Here is a 14,987-nt window from a genome sequence, read left to right as displayed (position 1 = left end):
TGTATCATATTATTTTAATGATACTTGTTAATCTGGAAATAAGCCCTGCAATTGAGAAATCATGAAGTAAATTTCATAGAATTACTTCCTCATAAAAGAATTAATCAGTCATCCAAACCTCTGAAAGATTAAAACTGTAATTCTGAGGAAAAAAAAAAAAAACTAAAAAAAAAACTTTGTTTGCTTTGCTCCACCTTATTATTTTTTGTCTTGATATGGTTAATGCCCCAAGGCTCTGACCCAGCTTCGGAAAAAGAGCCAATAGAGTGGGTTCATGGAAAAGAAATTATCCAATTGCGGATTAGCAAAACTGAAACAGGGATTAAGAAGTGACACAGAAAAGGAACACCCTAAAAGTGTGTACATAAGGGCCAAAAAGGCAGCCGGCGAATAGTCTCTTCACTGTCACCTCTCCTATTCACCTGGACAAGCTAAACATTTGGGAGCATCATGTCTTGCTCATCTCGGATCTCCTCCTCCCGGGCTGGCAGCAGCAGCTGGGTCAGGGCATCTGCTGGAGGCAGCAGCTTCAGCAGTGGAAGCAGATGCCGTCTGGGGGGCAGCTCCACCCAGGGCTTCCGAGGAGGAGCTGGCAGCTGTGGCCTAAGTGGGGGTGGCTTTGGAGGCAATTTCGGAGGGGGTTTTGGTAGCTGCTCAGTAGCGGGCAGTTTGGGAACTTTGGGCTCCGGGGCTGGCTTTGGCGGGGGTTCTGGATTCTGCGGGGGGTCTGGATTCGGTGGCGGTGCTAGTGGAGGCTTCTACAGCTACAGTGGTGGTGTTGGCAATGGGGGGCTTTTGTCTGGAGGTGGAAAGCAAACCATGCAGAATCTCAATGACCGCCTGGCCGATTACCTAGACAAGGTCAAAGCCCTGGAGGAGACCAATGCTGATCTAGAGCACAAAATCAAGGAGTGGTATGACCGATATGGGCCTGGGTTAGGAGAAGGTGGACCCGGTCGAGATTACAGCAAATACTACCCAATAATTGAAGGTCTCAAGAATCAGGTTAGAGGCTATCCGTTTCTATTATTTCTGTATCTTTTACTTTTATTCATATCATGTATTGTAATGAAGATTTTAAGTCAAGGAATTACTTGAAAAGATTATTTGCTTGTTGTATATGTAAAATGAGACTTGCTATATTTTAACTATGGCAGTACTGCATACGACATCCAACCACATTAATTTCCTCTTTGCCTTTCAAATTTGAGTATTTCTACATAAGAGTAAAATTCTTACAATGGCAGGCAGCTAATTAACATGTATGTATAACAGCGCCAGCCATGAGTCAATACTAGCTTAATCTATTTCATGATTAATTCTGGCAGGTTGATATATTTTAATGTCTTCCAGATTTAAATAGTCTTTACAACTATTTTTATTCCTAGAAAATCTGGTACAAATTTATGTAAGAATGTGGTAGAATCTAAAAGGTTCAGCCACTGTTGTGTGGAAAATACGTTTTTTAAAAATTAGTCTCAGGTGTATAATACAATGTAATAGTTAGACATTTATCATTTATACCCCTCACAAAGTGATAACTTCCCTCCCCCAATCTACTACCCCTCTGACATCGCATACAGCCGTTACGTTTCCACTGTTTCTATTCTTATTTTTAAAGACTTTTTTGGATGTGAAATTCATTTTTCACACTATTTTCTGAAAGCGCTCATAGAATAACCGATCTCCCAAAGCAGCAGAAACATGCAGAGGGCTATGTTCTGTAAAATAATGTTCTGTGCCTATCCCAGTAACTGTGCAAACTGCTACCTTTTAGCAGAAAGATATAGTCCAAACACACCAGGGTTATCAATACTTAGTAATGACACGAGGTGTCATTACTAAGCAAGTTTTCAAAGCCATTCACCTTTAAAAGCTACCTAAGGGGACATCTAACCTAACAAGTGGGCATGCAGACACAAGGTAAAAAGCACCCATGATTCATTCACTGTTTTTGTCTTTTCTAGATCATTACTGCCACTGTCGAAAACGCTGGGATTGTGTTGCAGATTGACAATGCCAGGTTGGCTGCTGATGACTTCAGACTGAAGTAAGAAAAGTAAAGACCCGGAAACAAATGTTGTAGGAAAAGTAAAATTCAATCTTTTTGCCTAATCTATTCTAAATTTAAAATATATATATATAAAATGACTCAAGACCCTAACTTCACAAATATCCCACGAGTATAGTTTAAAAACCATCATTCCACCAAGAAAAAGAGGCAAATTAAGAATGAAATTTGTGTTATAAAAGAATATTAGCCATCCATAGAATTAACATTAGGCTCATAGTTTTCTTTAAAAAGGAAAAAATTCCTAAGAAAAAACTAGGAACCTTAAGTGTTTATCGACTAGCTCAAAGGAGAAAACTTTTTCTTGAATACGGAGAAATGCATGTACTCTTTGAAGTGTACTGTACTGTCTTACTGCTGCCCCTTCCAGGTATGAGAATGAGCTGCATCTGCGGCAGACCGTGGAGGCCGACACCAACGGCCTGAGGAAAGTCCTGGATGAGCTGACCGTGACTCGCTCTGACCTGGAGATGCAGATTGAGAGCCTCACCGAGGAGCTGGCCTACCTGAAGAAGAACCACGAGGAGGTAGGAGCATGTTCCATTGTTAAACAACTCTGGCCTACACATGTTCCCCACGTCCATTCTGTAAAAATAAAATAAATTCTGTCTGAATGGATTTCCAATTCCTATGACCAGGAAAAAAAGTAATAATGACCAAATTTTATCTGAATTTGGTGGCTTTTCCCCCCCGTCAGTGATCTAGTTCAACTTTTTGTTGGCTATGCATTTTAGGAAGTCATCGTGTTTGTTTTCACCACTAGTCTTTTTTTTTTTTCTTCATGCTAGGAAATGAAGAGTATGCAAGGAAGCTCTGGAGGGGGCGTGACGGTAGAAATGAATGCTGCCCCAGGAACCGACCTAACCAAGTTACTGAATGACATGAGGGCACAGTATGAGTCGCTGGCTGAGCAAAACCGCAGGGAGGCTGAGGAACAGTTCAACAAGCAGGTAAGATTATCACCGCTGAGTCGCTAAGCCTGTGGCCACACACAAACCACTTCTGCTCATTTCAGCAGCCCACAGTGACTGCATTTTGTTTTTATTCAGAGTGCATCACTACAAGCACAAATCTCTACTGATGCTGGGGCAGCCAGTTCCGCCAAGAATGAGATAACAGAACTGAAACGTACTCTGAAGGCCCTGGAAATTGAGCTTCAGTCCCAATTGGCCATGGTATGAGCAAAGAGCTTTCCAAAATCTCCCACAGGGAGCTACACGATTCAGTTTTCTTTCTTTGCCAAGATGTTCCACTTGGCACATAATAAAAGCAGTACTAAGGAGGGCTGCATTGTGGTTGGAGAAAGCGTGAAGCATTCCAGTTCAAGATAAGGCACTCTATTTCCATAAAAGAGTTAGTTTAAAAAAGTAATGCCAAGAAAAATTAAGAAAGCAATGATAGATCAATACAGCTTATGATTTGGTAAAGGTGTAATTACTTCTCCTAGTACTTTATAAAATTTTGTAATTTTTAAAAATCATCAATGACTTATTTTTAGCATGCACGTTTTGGGTTTTTTTATTTTGTTTTGTTTTGTTTCCTCTTAGAAAAGCTCCCTGGAAGGGACCCTGGCTGACACGGAAGCCGGCTACATGGCTCAGCTGTCAGAAATTCAGATGCAGATTAGTAATCTGGAGGAGCAGATCTGCAAGATCCGGGGAGAGACCGAATGCCAGAACGCAGAATATGAGCAACTGCTGAACATCAAGACCCGCCTGGAGATGGAGATCGAGACCTACCGCCGCCTGCTTGATGGAGAGGGAGGGTAAGTAAGCGTAAAAGTCATGAATGTGCTAGAAGGCATACCTTGGTGTATTTATGTTATGAAACCAAAAAGGGGGTTGACAGCTAGACTTGGATTTATAAAGTTACAGTGACCCAGTCCAGTCAAAGGACATCTACCTTCATCACAGATAGCCCCCTCTATGGAGGCTTTCTCCTGCCTTTGCAAAATGCAAGGGAATACAATTCTCTTTTTCTCCAGTGGTTCTGGTTTTGGAGGATCAGATTTTAGAAACTCGGGATCCAGAAACATGGGATCCAGGGATTCGATCTCTGGTGACTCAAGATCTGGAAGCTGCTCTGACCAAGGAAGAGGTAGATGTGTTTTTTAATGTGCATAATTTTATAATTTAAAAATAAACAACAGGTTTTGCTTGTCATGTTAAAAGTATATACTGTCGTTTACTTAATCTTACCCAGAGAGAACATACTTAATGAACTCACATGAATTTCTCTTGAGCTGTGTTCCTGTGATCCTTTCCAGACTGACATTGTGATTCTATGATTTTCAGATCCAAGCAAGACTAGAGTGACTAAGACCATCGTAGAGGAAGTGGTGGATGGCAAAGTCGTCTCATCTCACGTCAGCAGTGTTTCTGAGGTGAAAGTCAAATGAGCAATTTCCAGATAAACAAGAGTGGCTTTCAAGAGAAAACAATCTCAAGGACACAAATGAAGACATCGCAACCACCTAGCTCTCTTTCTGCATAATTTCAGGGAAAAGTTTCCATCCAGAAATAGATGACTAACCAATTTTTCTGCATCCTTTTTTCCTTACTGGAATGCTCTTTAAAAAGTTGCTGGAATAAACTTACTTTTTTTGCAAGTTAACTGAAGTATTCCTAAATTTTTTAAAGCAATTCAATATTTTACCTAGAAATGAAGTGATCAGTTATGATCTAGCTGCCATATTATGTTACTCATATTAATTAATTATTTATACAGCACTTTTCTTCATAAAAATCAAGATTATAGCCATTTCGTATGTGGGCATTTTTGACAACATCACATTTGAACTCAGTAGTAACTGAAATCAAATCTCAGTGTCCCTTAAACTATAGCCAACAGCTGAGCCCACACAAAAGGATGTAGTTCTTAGAATCATCAATCTATAATTAATTAATGCCTAGTTTCTTTATGTCTGTCACTGAACTGGGTAATTCATAAGATAAAAAGAAACAAAACATGTGCCTCCTACTTCAAGAAGATTACATTTTTAGATGGAGAGGAAAGCTAAAACATGAAGAACACAGCAAACACTAAAGAGTATCTATCGATAGTGAAGGGCTTGATTCCACAATATTCACCAGAAGTGCCACAGGAATCTGCCATTGCATGTTTGCAGGACATTTAGGAAACTGATCCAAATAAAAGTCTTGGGAAGTAAGGTGATATGTGATATGGTGCCAGATTTCGAAAAACTTGAAAGCCCCAGAGAAGAGATGCTCAGGTATTTATTCCTGTGCCAAATCTAGCCACACCACTAGCCAAAAATTGTCACTTAGCCTTACTGGTGTTTCCTTTTCCCACCCATCATTGCCGAGGTCCACATGACATTTCCAAGACAGGTACTGTCTGCCAACCCACCAACTTTTCCAAAATTCTGGAAACTGTTTTCAAGAAACTGCAACCGCCAAAGAGAATAAGTTAAAATGTTATGATATAGAGTTATAACATGGAGTAGTCTAAGAAATTAAGAAAACAAGTCCACTTTGTTTGGGAAGCTAATAAATATTCATCACAATCACAGTGATAGGAATTATCTCACCGACTGACCATTTCTCATAATTTGACAACTAAGCTCTATCAGATCCTTTGTACCCTTAGACATTCTGGTATGCCCAAGGTGTTTGTGGCAGTGTTTTCTAAGAGAGCAAAAGCTTGGAAGGAGCTTGAATTTTCGTCAATAAAGAAATGATTGAAGAAACCATGTGCATCCAGACAACGGAATATAATGTAGCCATAAAAAAAGAATGTATTCAATCTTTGTGTATTAACCTGGTAAGATATCCAGGATATGCTGTTAAGTGGGGGACAAAAAAAAAAGGCCAAGTGAGTACATATAATATATGTACATGCATTTGTTTACACAAATGTAAACAAAAATGTTGAAGAGAGGCGAAAACCCATATATATTTGTATGTGTTTGTACAAACACAGAAATGTGTGCCCACACCAAAAGGTTAGCAGTGATAACCTGGTGGGGCCTGGTGAGGACCTGGTATGCAGAGGAAGAAGAATGTTCACTTTTTCTTAATACACTTGTCAAGTGCTTGACTTGGTCTATGGAGTAGGGATTGCTTTGTATTTGAAACTAACTTAGAAAAACTGTAGCTGTACGTGAAAGCATCATAATAAATTAATGTCTATTATTAGTCAAAATTTGTGTTTTTATAAGTGAAGCATAATAATTAAGCATAATAATTTTTTGATCCAACCAAAAAAGAGGGGAAGAGATGAGTTATGAGGAGAAAACAAATGTACATCTCATAAGCACTTATTATGTATATGCTTTATTTCATTTAATCCTCAAGCCCTATGGTATAGATATTAGTGTTCCTGTTTTACAGATGAAGAAAACTTGACCTTGGAGAATTTGCCCTTGGAGAGGTCAAATCATGTATTCAAAGCCACAGGGCAAGTAAGGGAATGAATTAGTAGTTGAAGCCCTGTCCACTCTACCAACATAACTGAAGGTCTACAGTTTCATACATTAAACTCACAAGGTAGCCGCGTTCTGCAAACGTTCTGCATATATTTCCATTTTTCCAAAACAGCTTCTCTTTGACCTAAAGAAACCTAGCAGGCTTTAAAATTCCCAGAACAATTCTCTATCTACATAGAGAGGAGAAAGTTGTTGAAGTTGGAAACAAGAAATGCTAACGGAGATGCTCCTTGGCCTGAGTTCAGCATGGAAAGCAGGACACTAAATGCCCCTTAGGCCATTAAACCCGAGGCCGGGTTTTGAGAAGAGAACAAAACCAGGGGAAGACCGGCTTTCTAAGTAGGACAGAAGCTGTGTTCTGGCAAAGTCAAGTATGACACCTTGAAGTGAGTCTCATAATCTCACAGTGGCAGTAAAGGTGAGGAGTGAAATAGGCGAGGCAAATATTTCATTGAAAATGAAATTTTTATGCACAAAAAGTACATACGATATGTAATCTAAGTAAGAGCTCTTCTAAAATTTTTATAAGATGATGAAGAGATCTTCTGCAAAGGACTTTGTAAAAAAAAAAAAAAAAAAGAAAGAGAGAGAGATACATGTATTTTGAGAAATGTAATCATGGTTTCCAAGCATCCTTACCTATCCTTGAAAAAACTCTAATGGTGCAATTCATAACTGAGATTATTAATGCTGGGAATTTATTGACCTTATGAAAAGAGCTTTTCATACTACCATACCTCTGTCGATTAATTCTACCACCCTGATCTGTAGAAACTCAGTCCACCACTGATCTGGAAATGCAGACTGAAACTCTGGCAAAGGAGCTAGCTTATCTCAAGAACCATGAAGATGTGTGTGCCCATGCACAGATTTACAGCTTGCCTCTTTCTTACTTAATTCTTGTCTTCAATTCCAATCTAATGATGAGGTGAGGAAAACTCTAAAAAATGAAGCAAACTCTACTGCTGTTATGGTTGAATTCCTTCATGGTTGTTTCCTGTTCAGGAAAGTAAAAGCCTACTGGCTGTTGCAGGCTCTGATGGGCATGCGGAGGTGGACACTGCACTTTGATCTGATCTAACCGAGCTCCTCAAGGCCATAAGAATTCACTGTGAAACCATGACCGAGCAGAATGACCGGGATGCTAAGATGAGGTTCAACAATAAGGTGAAGTACACAGTCAAGGTCGGGAAATCTAGGACAGTGTCCCTTCACTGATAAAAGACTCTGTTTTGTAACAGTATTTCAGAGCAGAGTGCTACAACAGCGGATTGCCACGACTGCTGATGCATCTGATTCTTTCAAGACTGAAATGAACGAAAATGGACTTTCCAGGGGTGAATACGGCAAAATCTCCCCACTGGTGAATACGCCACAAACCAATTTATACAGAGATAATTTCATGATTTCTCCTCAGCAATGTTTCCAAAATATTATATTCTCTAATGAAGTTTATTTTTTAAAGCACAGAAGAAAAATCCAAAGTCCTGGGCTTCTTCAGTTAGTAACTTGGACAGGAAAGTTTCCATTTAATGTATGAAAGACATCTGGAAACAAAATTATTATCTGCACATATCAACCCCTATTGTATAAATACTACAGACCCCAAAATAGTTGAGACCCTGCAAATGTCAACAGAAGATCGCTGTTGGGGAAATTGTGGGCTGGCTTGAATTCAGAATGAGATCCCTTCTTTCTCCTTCTTTCTCCAGGTAGGTGGTAAGGCAGAGCTCCTGTCTGAAGGCTTAAAAGAATTAATGGAGATAAAATGCCTGTATTAGGTCAGCTGGGGTCTTGTTCAGTATCACGGAGTATAGATGCTATTTTAATTAAGGGGATTTAATACATTAAACTTGAATATCAATGTTTCACTTTTTGAATCAGTTTTTACTTCCACTCCAAAAGACGAGATTGTTCATGACAAGCCTTTTTTAAGTGTCCAAAATTTCAGAAGCAGTGAGATAGGAACCAGGGCAGCAGTGGCACTTCTGTCTTCTGGGACGCACACAACTTGCATTAGCAAGTTGCTGTGTTCTGCACTGGCCTGGTAGACCTGAGCCCCAGTCCCAGGCTGTCTCTAAACTCGGTGCGTAACCTTGGATAAGTCACTCTTCTAAAAGTATCCATCTCCAGGCTTCATTTTTCATTTATCTGTGAAACAAGGGAGTTTCTGAGCCCTAGGTACCTTCTAGTTCTAAACTCTATGACTCTATGCAACTATAGTTTTTTAAATCAGAAAAATGTCAAGGCGGCAAAATGAATCTTACAGGGAATTAAAATGAGATCAGATTTACTCTAATTCAAAGACTTTCCCAAAAATTTTGCAATGCATTACATCCAATGTCACGTTCTAAGGTAGGGTGTATCAACCTTGGCACTATAGACGTTTGGAGCTGGATAATTCTTTGGGGAGGAGGAAGCTATCACGTGGGTTGTAGGACATTTGAGCATCCTTGGTCTTTACCCACTAGATGCCAGTAGCATGCTCCCCACCAGATGTGACGACCAAAATGTCTCCAAACATTGCTATATGGAGGGATGGGGTCCCCTGTGCTATATTTTCCTACTCTATGAAAACAAATGCTGACACAAGACCCAAGATGGTGGAGTAGACAAACACTGCACCTGAGTCCTTCCGTGAACACATTAAAATTACAACTAAATTATAGAACAATCAACCTGGAGAACCACCTGAAGTCTAGCCAAACAGAAGTCCTATTAACTAAAAATATAACTATATACACGTTGAGACTGGTATGAGGGGTGGAGACATGGAACAGGCCTCAAACTCTGTGTGGTGGTTAAGAATCAGAAGGGAGGGGTGGACGGTGGCTCAGTTGGTTAGAGCATGAGCTCTGGGCAACAGGACTGCCGGTTTGATTCCACATGGGCCAGCGAGCTGTGCCCTCCGCAACTAGAATGAAATCAATGAGCTGCCACTGAGCTCCTGGGTGGCCAGATGGCTAAGTTGGTTGGAGCACAGGCTCTCAACCACAAGGGTGCTGGTTTGACTCCCGCAAGGGATGGTAGGCTCCACCCTACGCAACTAAGATTGAACACAGCACCTTGAGCTGAGCTGCTGGATGGCTCAGTTGGTTGGAGCACATCCTCTTAACCACAAGGTTGCCGGTTCAACTCCCGCAAGGGATGATGGACTGCGCCCCCTGCAACTAACAAGGGCGACTGGACCTGGAACTGAGCTGTGGCCTCCACAACTAAGACTGAAAGGACAACTTGACTTGGATGGAGCTGATGAGTCCTGGGGAAAAAACACACTACTGCTCCCCAATAAAAAGTACTAGAAATACACACTGTTCCCCAAAAAAAGTCCTGTTCCCCTTTCCCAATAAAATTTAAGAAAAGAAAAAAAAGAACCAGGAGGGATATCTCGGCCACAGAGGTTCACCCTGGAGGAGCAAGCCACCAGGCTCCCCAGCCCAGAATACTGGTGCCAGGAAGAGGACCCATCTGGCTGCGAAAAACAGTGGTATTTTGACCATCCAGGTGAGACGGAAGGCTGCGGGAAACCCAGACATCTTCTTAAACGGCCATACACAGACTCACTCACTCGCAGGCACTCATCTTGGGCTCCTGCAGAGGGACGGTGACTAGAGGGGTGTTGGAGGCATACGGGGTGCAGACTGAGGTGTATGACTTCTCAAAGAGAAATGAAAATGTTTCCCTAATTTGCAAGCAGTGCTGACTTCAATGCCCATTTCTTTCAAGGTATGTATCAGTCACTAGTTTTTGGGCTAATTGGAGAAGTTTCAAAGATAGTGATTTTTGAGGGTAACTGAACTTGTGGTACCTGTATGTCAACATATCACCAAATTTCATTTCTGGAGTCAGCAATGATAGATTGACTAAGCCGTTGATGAGATGAGACATTTGAAAAAAGTGATTAAGAAGGACTTGAAGCTTAATGGATTAGCATACTGAATTTTTCTGAAGGCAACAGTGTGAAAATATTTGTTAAGGGTGTGACAGAATGTGGAATCACTACAGGGCAACCAAGTTGTCCTACCAACAGTTTTGTTTTCCATATAGACTGGACTAAATTTTAGAAAGTTTATTAATTTCCAAATGTAATTGTTTGTAATTTAGGCCAAAGGACATTTTTAAATGTATTAAACTTAAAAAGAATTTTTTTTTGTTTTTTTTTACTGACTGGACCAGTGGTGTAAGCAGCCAAAAAGAAACAAAAGTCAAATTGAGGTAGCCAAAAAAATTAAAAGACATTTTAAAACATTCACAAATTTTAGAACACTTTGTACCACAGTGAGCATAGTATTGCAGACCACAGTCTTAAAGAAATCAGCAACTGTGTTAAGCACTAATTCAGAAAATGAATCATGCACACTTATATCTTATTACCAGATTATTTTTCATACATAGCTCAAAACTTATTGATTGCTAACTATATACAGTTATAGTTAAGAGTTAAAAGGTAATGTAGCTAAACTATCAAAAGCATCATAGAGTTGAAAAAATAGGTTCTGTTTTATTCAATCTTTAAGAGTAACACTGAAAATTTATCAAAGAGAGTAGAAAATGTTTCCCTAATTCTCAAACAGTGCTGACTTCAGTGAACATCTCCTTTAAAGCGTGAGTACCTAGTCTTGTGGCTGCTAGGGGAGGTTTCCAAGATAATGATTTTTAAGGGTAAAAACTACAGACCCCAAATGCTCTAAATTATTCACAGAAGTATTTACATTATTCATGTAACATGATATGATCTATAGCTGTAATTAAGTTGTATTAAACTTAATAATTGCTGGTTTGCCATGCTAGTGTCTTTAAGTTGAACACAGCCCCACGCCCAAAAGGCAAAGATTATCATCCTGCCCTAAATATACAACAGTAATCCCTAAGAGAGCAACTCCTTTCCTGGTTATACAATGAAAAAGTCAAAACAAACCTGAGCCTTGCAACGAACATTTCCAGAACTCAAAACATATTTTTTAAGAGAAGTTTCACAATAATCAGTTTATTTTCAAGACAAGATATAAAGTCAATAAAAGATTGTCTACACTGATATTCATTCATTTGTTCAAAAACATTAAATAAGCATTAAGTCTAAGGGATTAGTGGGAGTTGGGGCAGGTTCCAAAGAAATGTAACACATGCACTCTGCCCTTGAGACATTCACAGTCTAGTTAAGAAAACAATTACCAAGCTTAAATGTTATGGAGAAATAGAATTTTTGTTAATCTGTATATTTTACAGGTCATTGGTTTAATAGCCAAGATTGATACCATCTCTTCCTAGACTGTGGGAAAATACAATTCAAAACACACAAAAAAAATTTGTACAGCTAAAATGTATCTTGTAAAATGCAAAATGTCTTTTTGTGAAAAGCCTCACTATGCCACTTCTGAGATTCCAGGTTTTATATACCAAGCTTACATAGAAAGGGATCCACGTGTATATACAAGTGCACTATCAGCTATGCACATTGTATTCTCCAAAGCTATCCAACAATCCTGAGCAGCTCAGACACTTAGAGACTGACTGGGAAGTTAAAAGCAAGGGAAGAAGAGAAAGATGGGGAGACAGAGCTGATAGCAGCTGTCAGGGAGCAGAGTCCCAGAGAAAGCTCTGCACTGGCAGTGAAAAACTAAGCAGGCAGCGGGCACTATGGAGAAGTAAGAGGGCAGAAAGGGGTACCGGATGTGAGCATTTGCTTCTGGAATAGGCACACAGATCTAGCCAGTGTGGGCCAGGGGAGGGCATTTGAGCTGAAAATAGAACTCAGTGATGCAAGACATTATGTGAAAACCAATAAGCAAAAATCATATCGAAAGATATGTGAACTTTGGTTACAGATAAGACGTCATCTATGATCCACACAGGTCTCCTCATGAAGAATCTATTGGAGAGGACAAAAGAGGAAAACCAAAGCTGACTCCTGCATCCAAGGCATTTGAAACACAAAAATGCTTGATTCTGAGGACTAGACTATCACTGCTACAATAGTTGTTCAGGACCAGGAAGAGCCCAGCCCTATTGTCAGAGAAGGTTCATACCAAGACACAAGTTTGCCTTGGGGGGCAGGGGATCTTGAAAGCCAAGCAAAGGAATTTCTGTAAACTCTTGCCTCCTCCATCATCGGCCACCCTCTCCACCTCTCCCCTCTACCTCTTCCACTTTACTATTTCTCTTTACCAGAAAACACTCCACATCATGACCATACCATCTCTAATAAAGGTTCCAAATCTGGCACAGAATGTCTTCCTATCCATGCGAAAATCTTCCCTCAAAAACCCATTTTTTTTTAACCACATCTGGATATTTCATATAATTAGAAGCACGCAATATGTGTCCTTTTGCGTCTGACTTTTTTCACTTAGTGTAATGTTTCAAGGCTCATCCATGTTGTGGCCCATATCAGTGCTTCATTCCTTATTATGGCTGAGTAATATGGTATTATGTGGATATGCCACAATGTGTGTATTCATTCATCTTTTGAAACTTGTATTAGCTCCACCTTTCAGCTATTTTGACTAATGCTGCTATCTATAGAAACAGAAAGCAAATTGGTGGTTACATAGGCTGAGGGGACAGTGAAATGGGGAGTGATTGCTTAATGAATATTTTCTTTTGAGAATGGATGGAGGCTTTCTTTTGAGTTGATGAAAATGGTTTGGAACTAAGAGTTGTGTTGGTTATAAGACACTGTGAATGTACCTTTTTAAATGGTACACTTTATGTTATATAAATTTCACCTCCTTTAAATTTCAAGGCAAAGCTTCCACCTGCCTCAAATGTGGGTTTAACTACAAATAGAAAATGTTACATATTTTTAAATATATTGACTGTAACATGTAGGCTTATCCCTCATAGCCAAGGTCAAATACTACCTCCTCTGTGAAGTCTGCTGGGGAAATATAATTAAAAACAAAATCTTCTCCCCATCCAGAAATCCTCCCCACAAAGTTAGGAGAGAAAAAAAACACTTGAATAAATATTAAGCCAGAATGCAATACACAGCACAGGCAACCCACTAAGGAATTGCAAAGACAGAAAAGAATCTCACTCCATTTTATAGCCAAACAGATAGAACCCATTACACACATGTTCTCAACATAAATGATAACTAGCCTCAAGTAAGTGGACCTGATGGCATCATTTGTCACACGTAGTTCGTCCTAACTTCACCTGGTAATTGGAGCCACCATCTGTGTTTAATAGGCTTTATATAAAGGAAAAACAAGTTCTTCATATCTTTCCAACAGGAGGTAGTTTTGGAGCAAGGCACCCACTCAAGTGAAGCTCCTACCTCCCTACAAAAACTGGGAGACAGGGGTGCCGTTTTCCTTGGATGTTTACATCCCCAAGATATGAGTCCCAGGTCCTTGAGAAAGACATTCCTGGGTCATAACGCTGACCAGAAGCTTATTTAGCTTTTAAAAAGAATCACCTACATTTCAAAGTAACAGATAAAGAATTTACAATTGCAAGGTTTCTAAAGTAAATGTTCTAAAGAAAAGGGAGAGGGGGTGTCTCTTCCCTTATTTTCAACAGGGAGAATTAAGCTTCTTATTTTTCACTTGTATTTGCCTTTATAAGCCTTCTCTGACCCATTCAGCAAAAAGTAATTACGAACTCCCTCCTCGAAGGTGTCTTTCTTGTGGCACATCCCATTTTCTACCTTGAAGTGAAGGAATTTTGACAGAATTCCTTCTGCATCTGGTTCCTTTCTGCATCTTTCATGGTGCCCAGAACACCATCCAGAGCTAACACTTAAAAAAGACCTTAGACAACAGGTGAGATCTTTGTGGCGATGGAAATGTTCTGTATCTGGACTGATCAATGTCAGTGTCCTGGCTGTAATATTGTCCTATAATTTTATAAGATGTTACTGTTGAGGTAACTCAGTAAAGGATATGTGGGATTTCTCTGGACTATTTCTTACAACTGAATCTACAATTACCTCAAAATAAAAAGTTTAATTAAAAATAAAAAAGGCCCTTGAATGAATAAACACATGTGTATCATTAACCATCCAATTGTAGTTACAGAAAAACACAGACCAAGCCGAAGAAAAGAAAATTCACAGCTGCATTCAGGGGAAGAATGGAGCAGAATTAAGGGATGCCTTTAGGAAACCCTCAGGAAGACCTGTTAGGATGCTAAAAACTGTGAGGGAGAAAACCTGTGACAAAAGCCTAAGGAAAAACATTTAAACAAAATTGAAAAAATTTAAAGAGAGAAAAAGAAGACAACAGAGGTAAAATCCAAGAAAGGATGAATGTAAATACAAGGGATTAAATTGTCTAGAATAAAGTAACAGAGGGGGAAATGACTAAGACTAGACTATCTAAGACACTGAATAGAAGATAGCAGGGACAACGTCATATTTAGAGAAAGGAGGTTTAGAAAAATCACTATTTTAAAAACCGTAAGGGAAGCTAAAGGAACACCTGTCAAATTGGTGAGAGAGATGTACTTTCCAGGGATCAGAAAATA

At 39.6% G+C, this 14,987-nt stretch overlaps 1 protein-coding gene across 2 annotated transcripts; it reads left to right on the top strand.

The window, feature by feature from the left end:
- Positions 1–324: 324 nt before the first annotated feature.
- Positions 325–4,684, top strand: KRT24 (keratin 24). 2 transcript variants are annotated; one of them, XM_019747549.2, is made up of 8 exons: positions 327–1,005; positions 1,968–2,050; positions 2,442–2,598; positions 2,860–3,021; positions 3,121–3,246; positions 3,619–3,836; positions 4,056–4,168; positions 4,366–4,684. In XM_019747549.2, the coding sequence occupies exons 1-8, from the start codon at positions 451–453 to the stop codon at positions 4,467–4,469; spliced, it is 1,518 nt and encodes a 505-aa protein (XP_019603108.2). In that variant the 5' UTR covers positions 327–450; the 3' UTR covers positions 4,470–4,684. The 2 variants fall into 2 exon arrangements, with proteins under 2 accessions (XP_019603109.2, XP_019603108.2); XM_019747550.2 differs by lacking the exon at positions 4,056–4,168 and having other exon boundaries at positions 325–1,005.
- Positions 4,685–14,987: the final 10,303 nt, after the last annotated feature.

This window comes from Rhinolophus sinicus, linkage group LG15 (genome assembly GCF_036562045.2).
Source record: "Rhinolophus sinicus isolate RSC01 linkage group LG15, ASM3656204v1, whole genome shotgun sequence".
Taxonomy (NCBI): domain Eukaryota; kingdom Metazoa; phylum Chordata; class Mammalia; order Chiroptera; family Rhinolophidae; genus Rhinolophus; species Rhinolophus sinicus.
Note: the sequence above shows the minus strand (reverse complement) of the source record. Positions and strands in the feature narration are given on the sequence as shown.

Bases quoted from the DNA above. Each gene is read 5' to 3' on its own strand.
- KRT24 (XM_019747549.2), top strand. From the start codon at position 451: ATGTCTTGCTCATCTCGGATCTCCTCCTCCCGGGCTGGCAGCAGCAGC. The intron at 3,022-3,120 runs GTAAGATTATCA...GTTTTTATTCAG, and splicing joins AGGAACAGTTCAACAAGCAG to AGTGCATCACTACAAGCACA. The intron at 4,169-4,365 runs GTAGATGTGTTT...TATGATTTTCAG, and splicing joins CTGCTCTGACCAAGGAAGAG to ATCCAAGCAAGACTAGAGTG.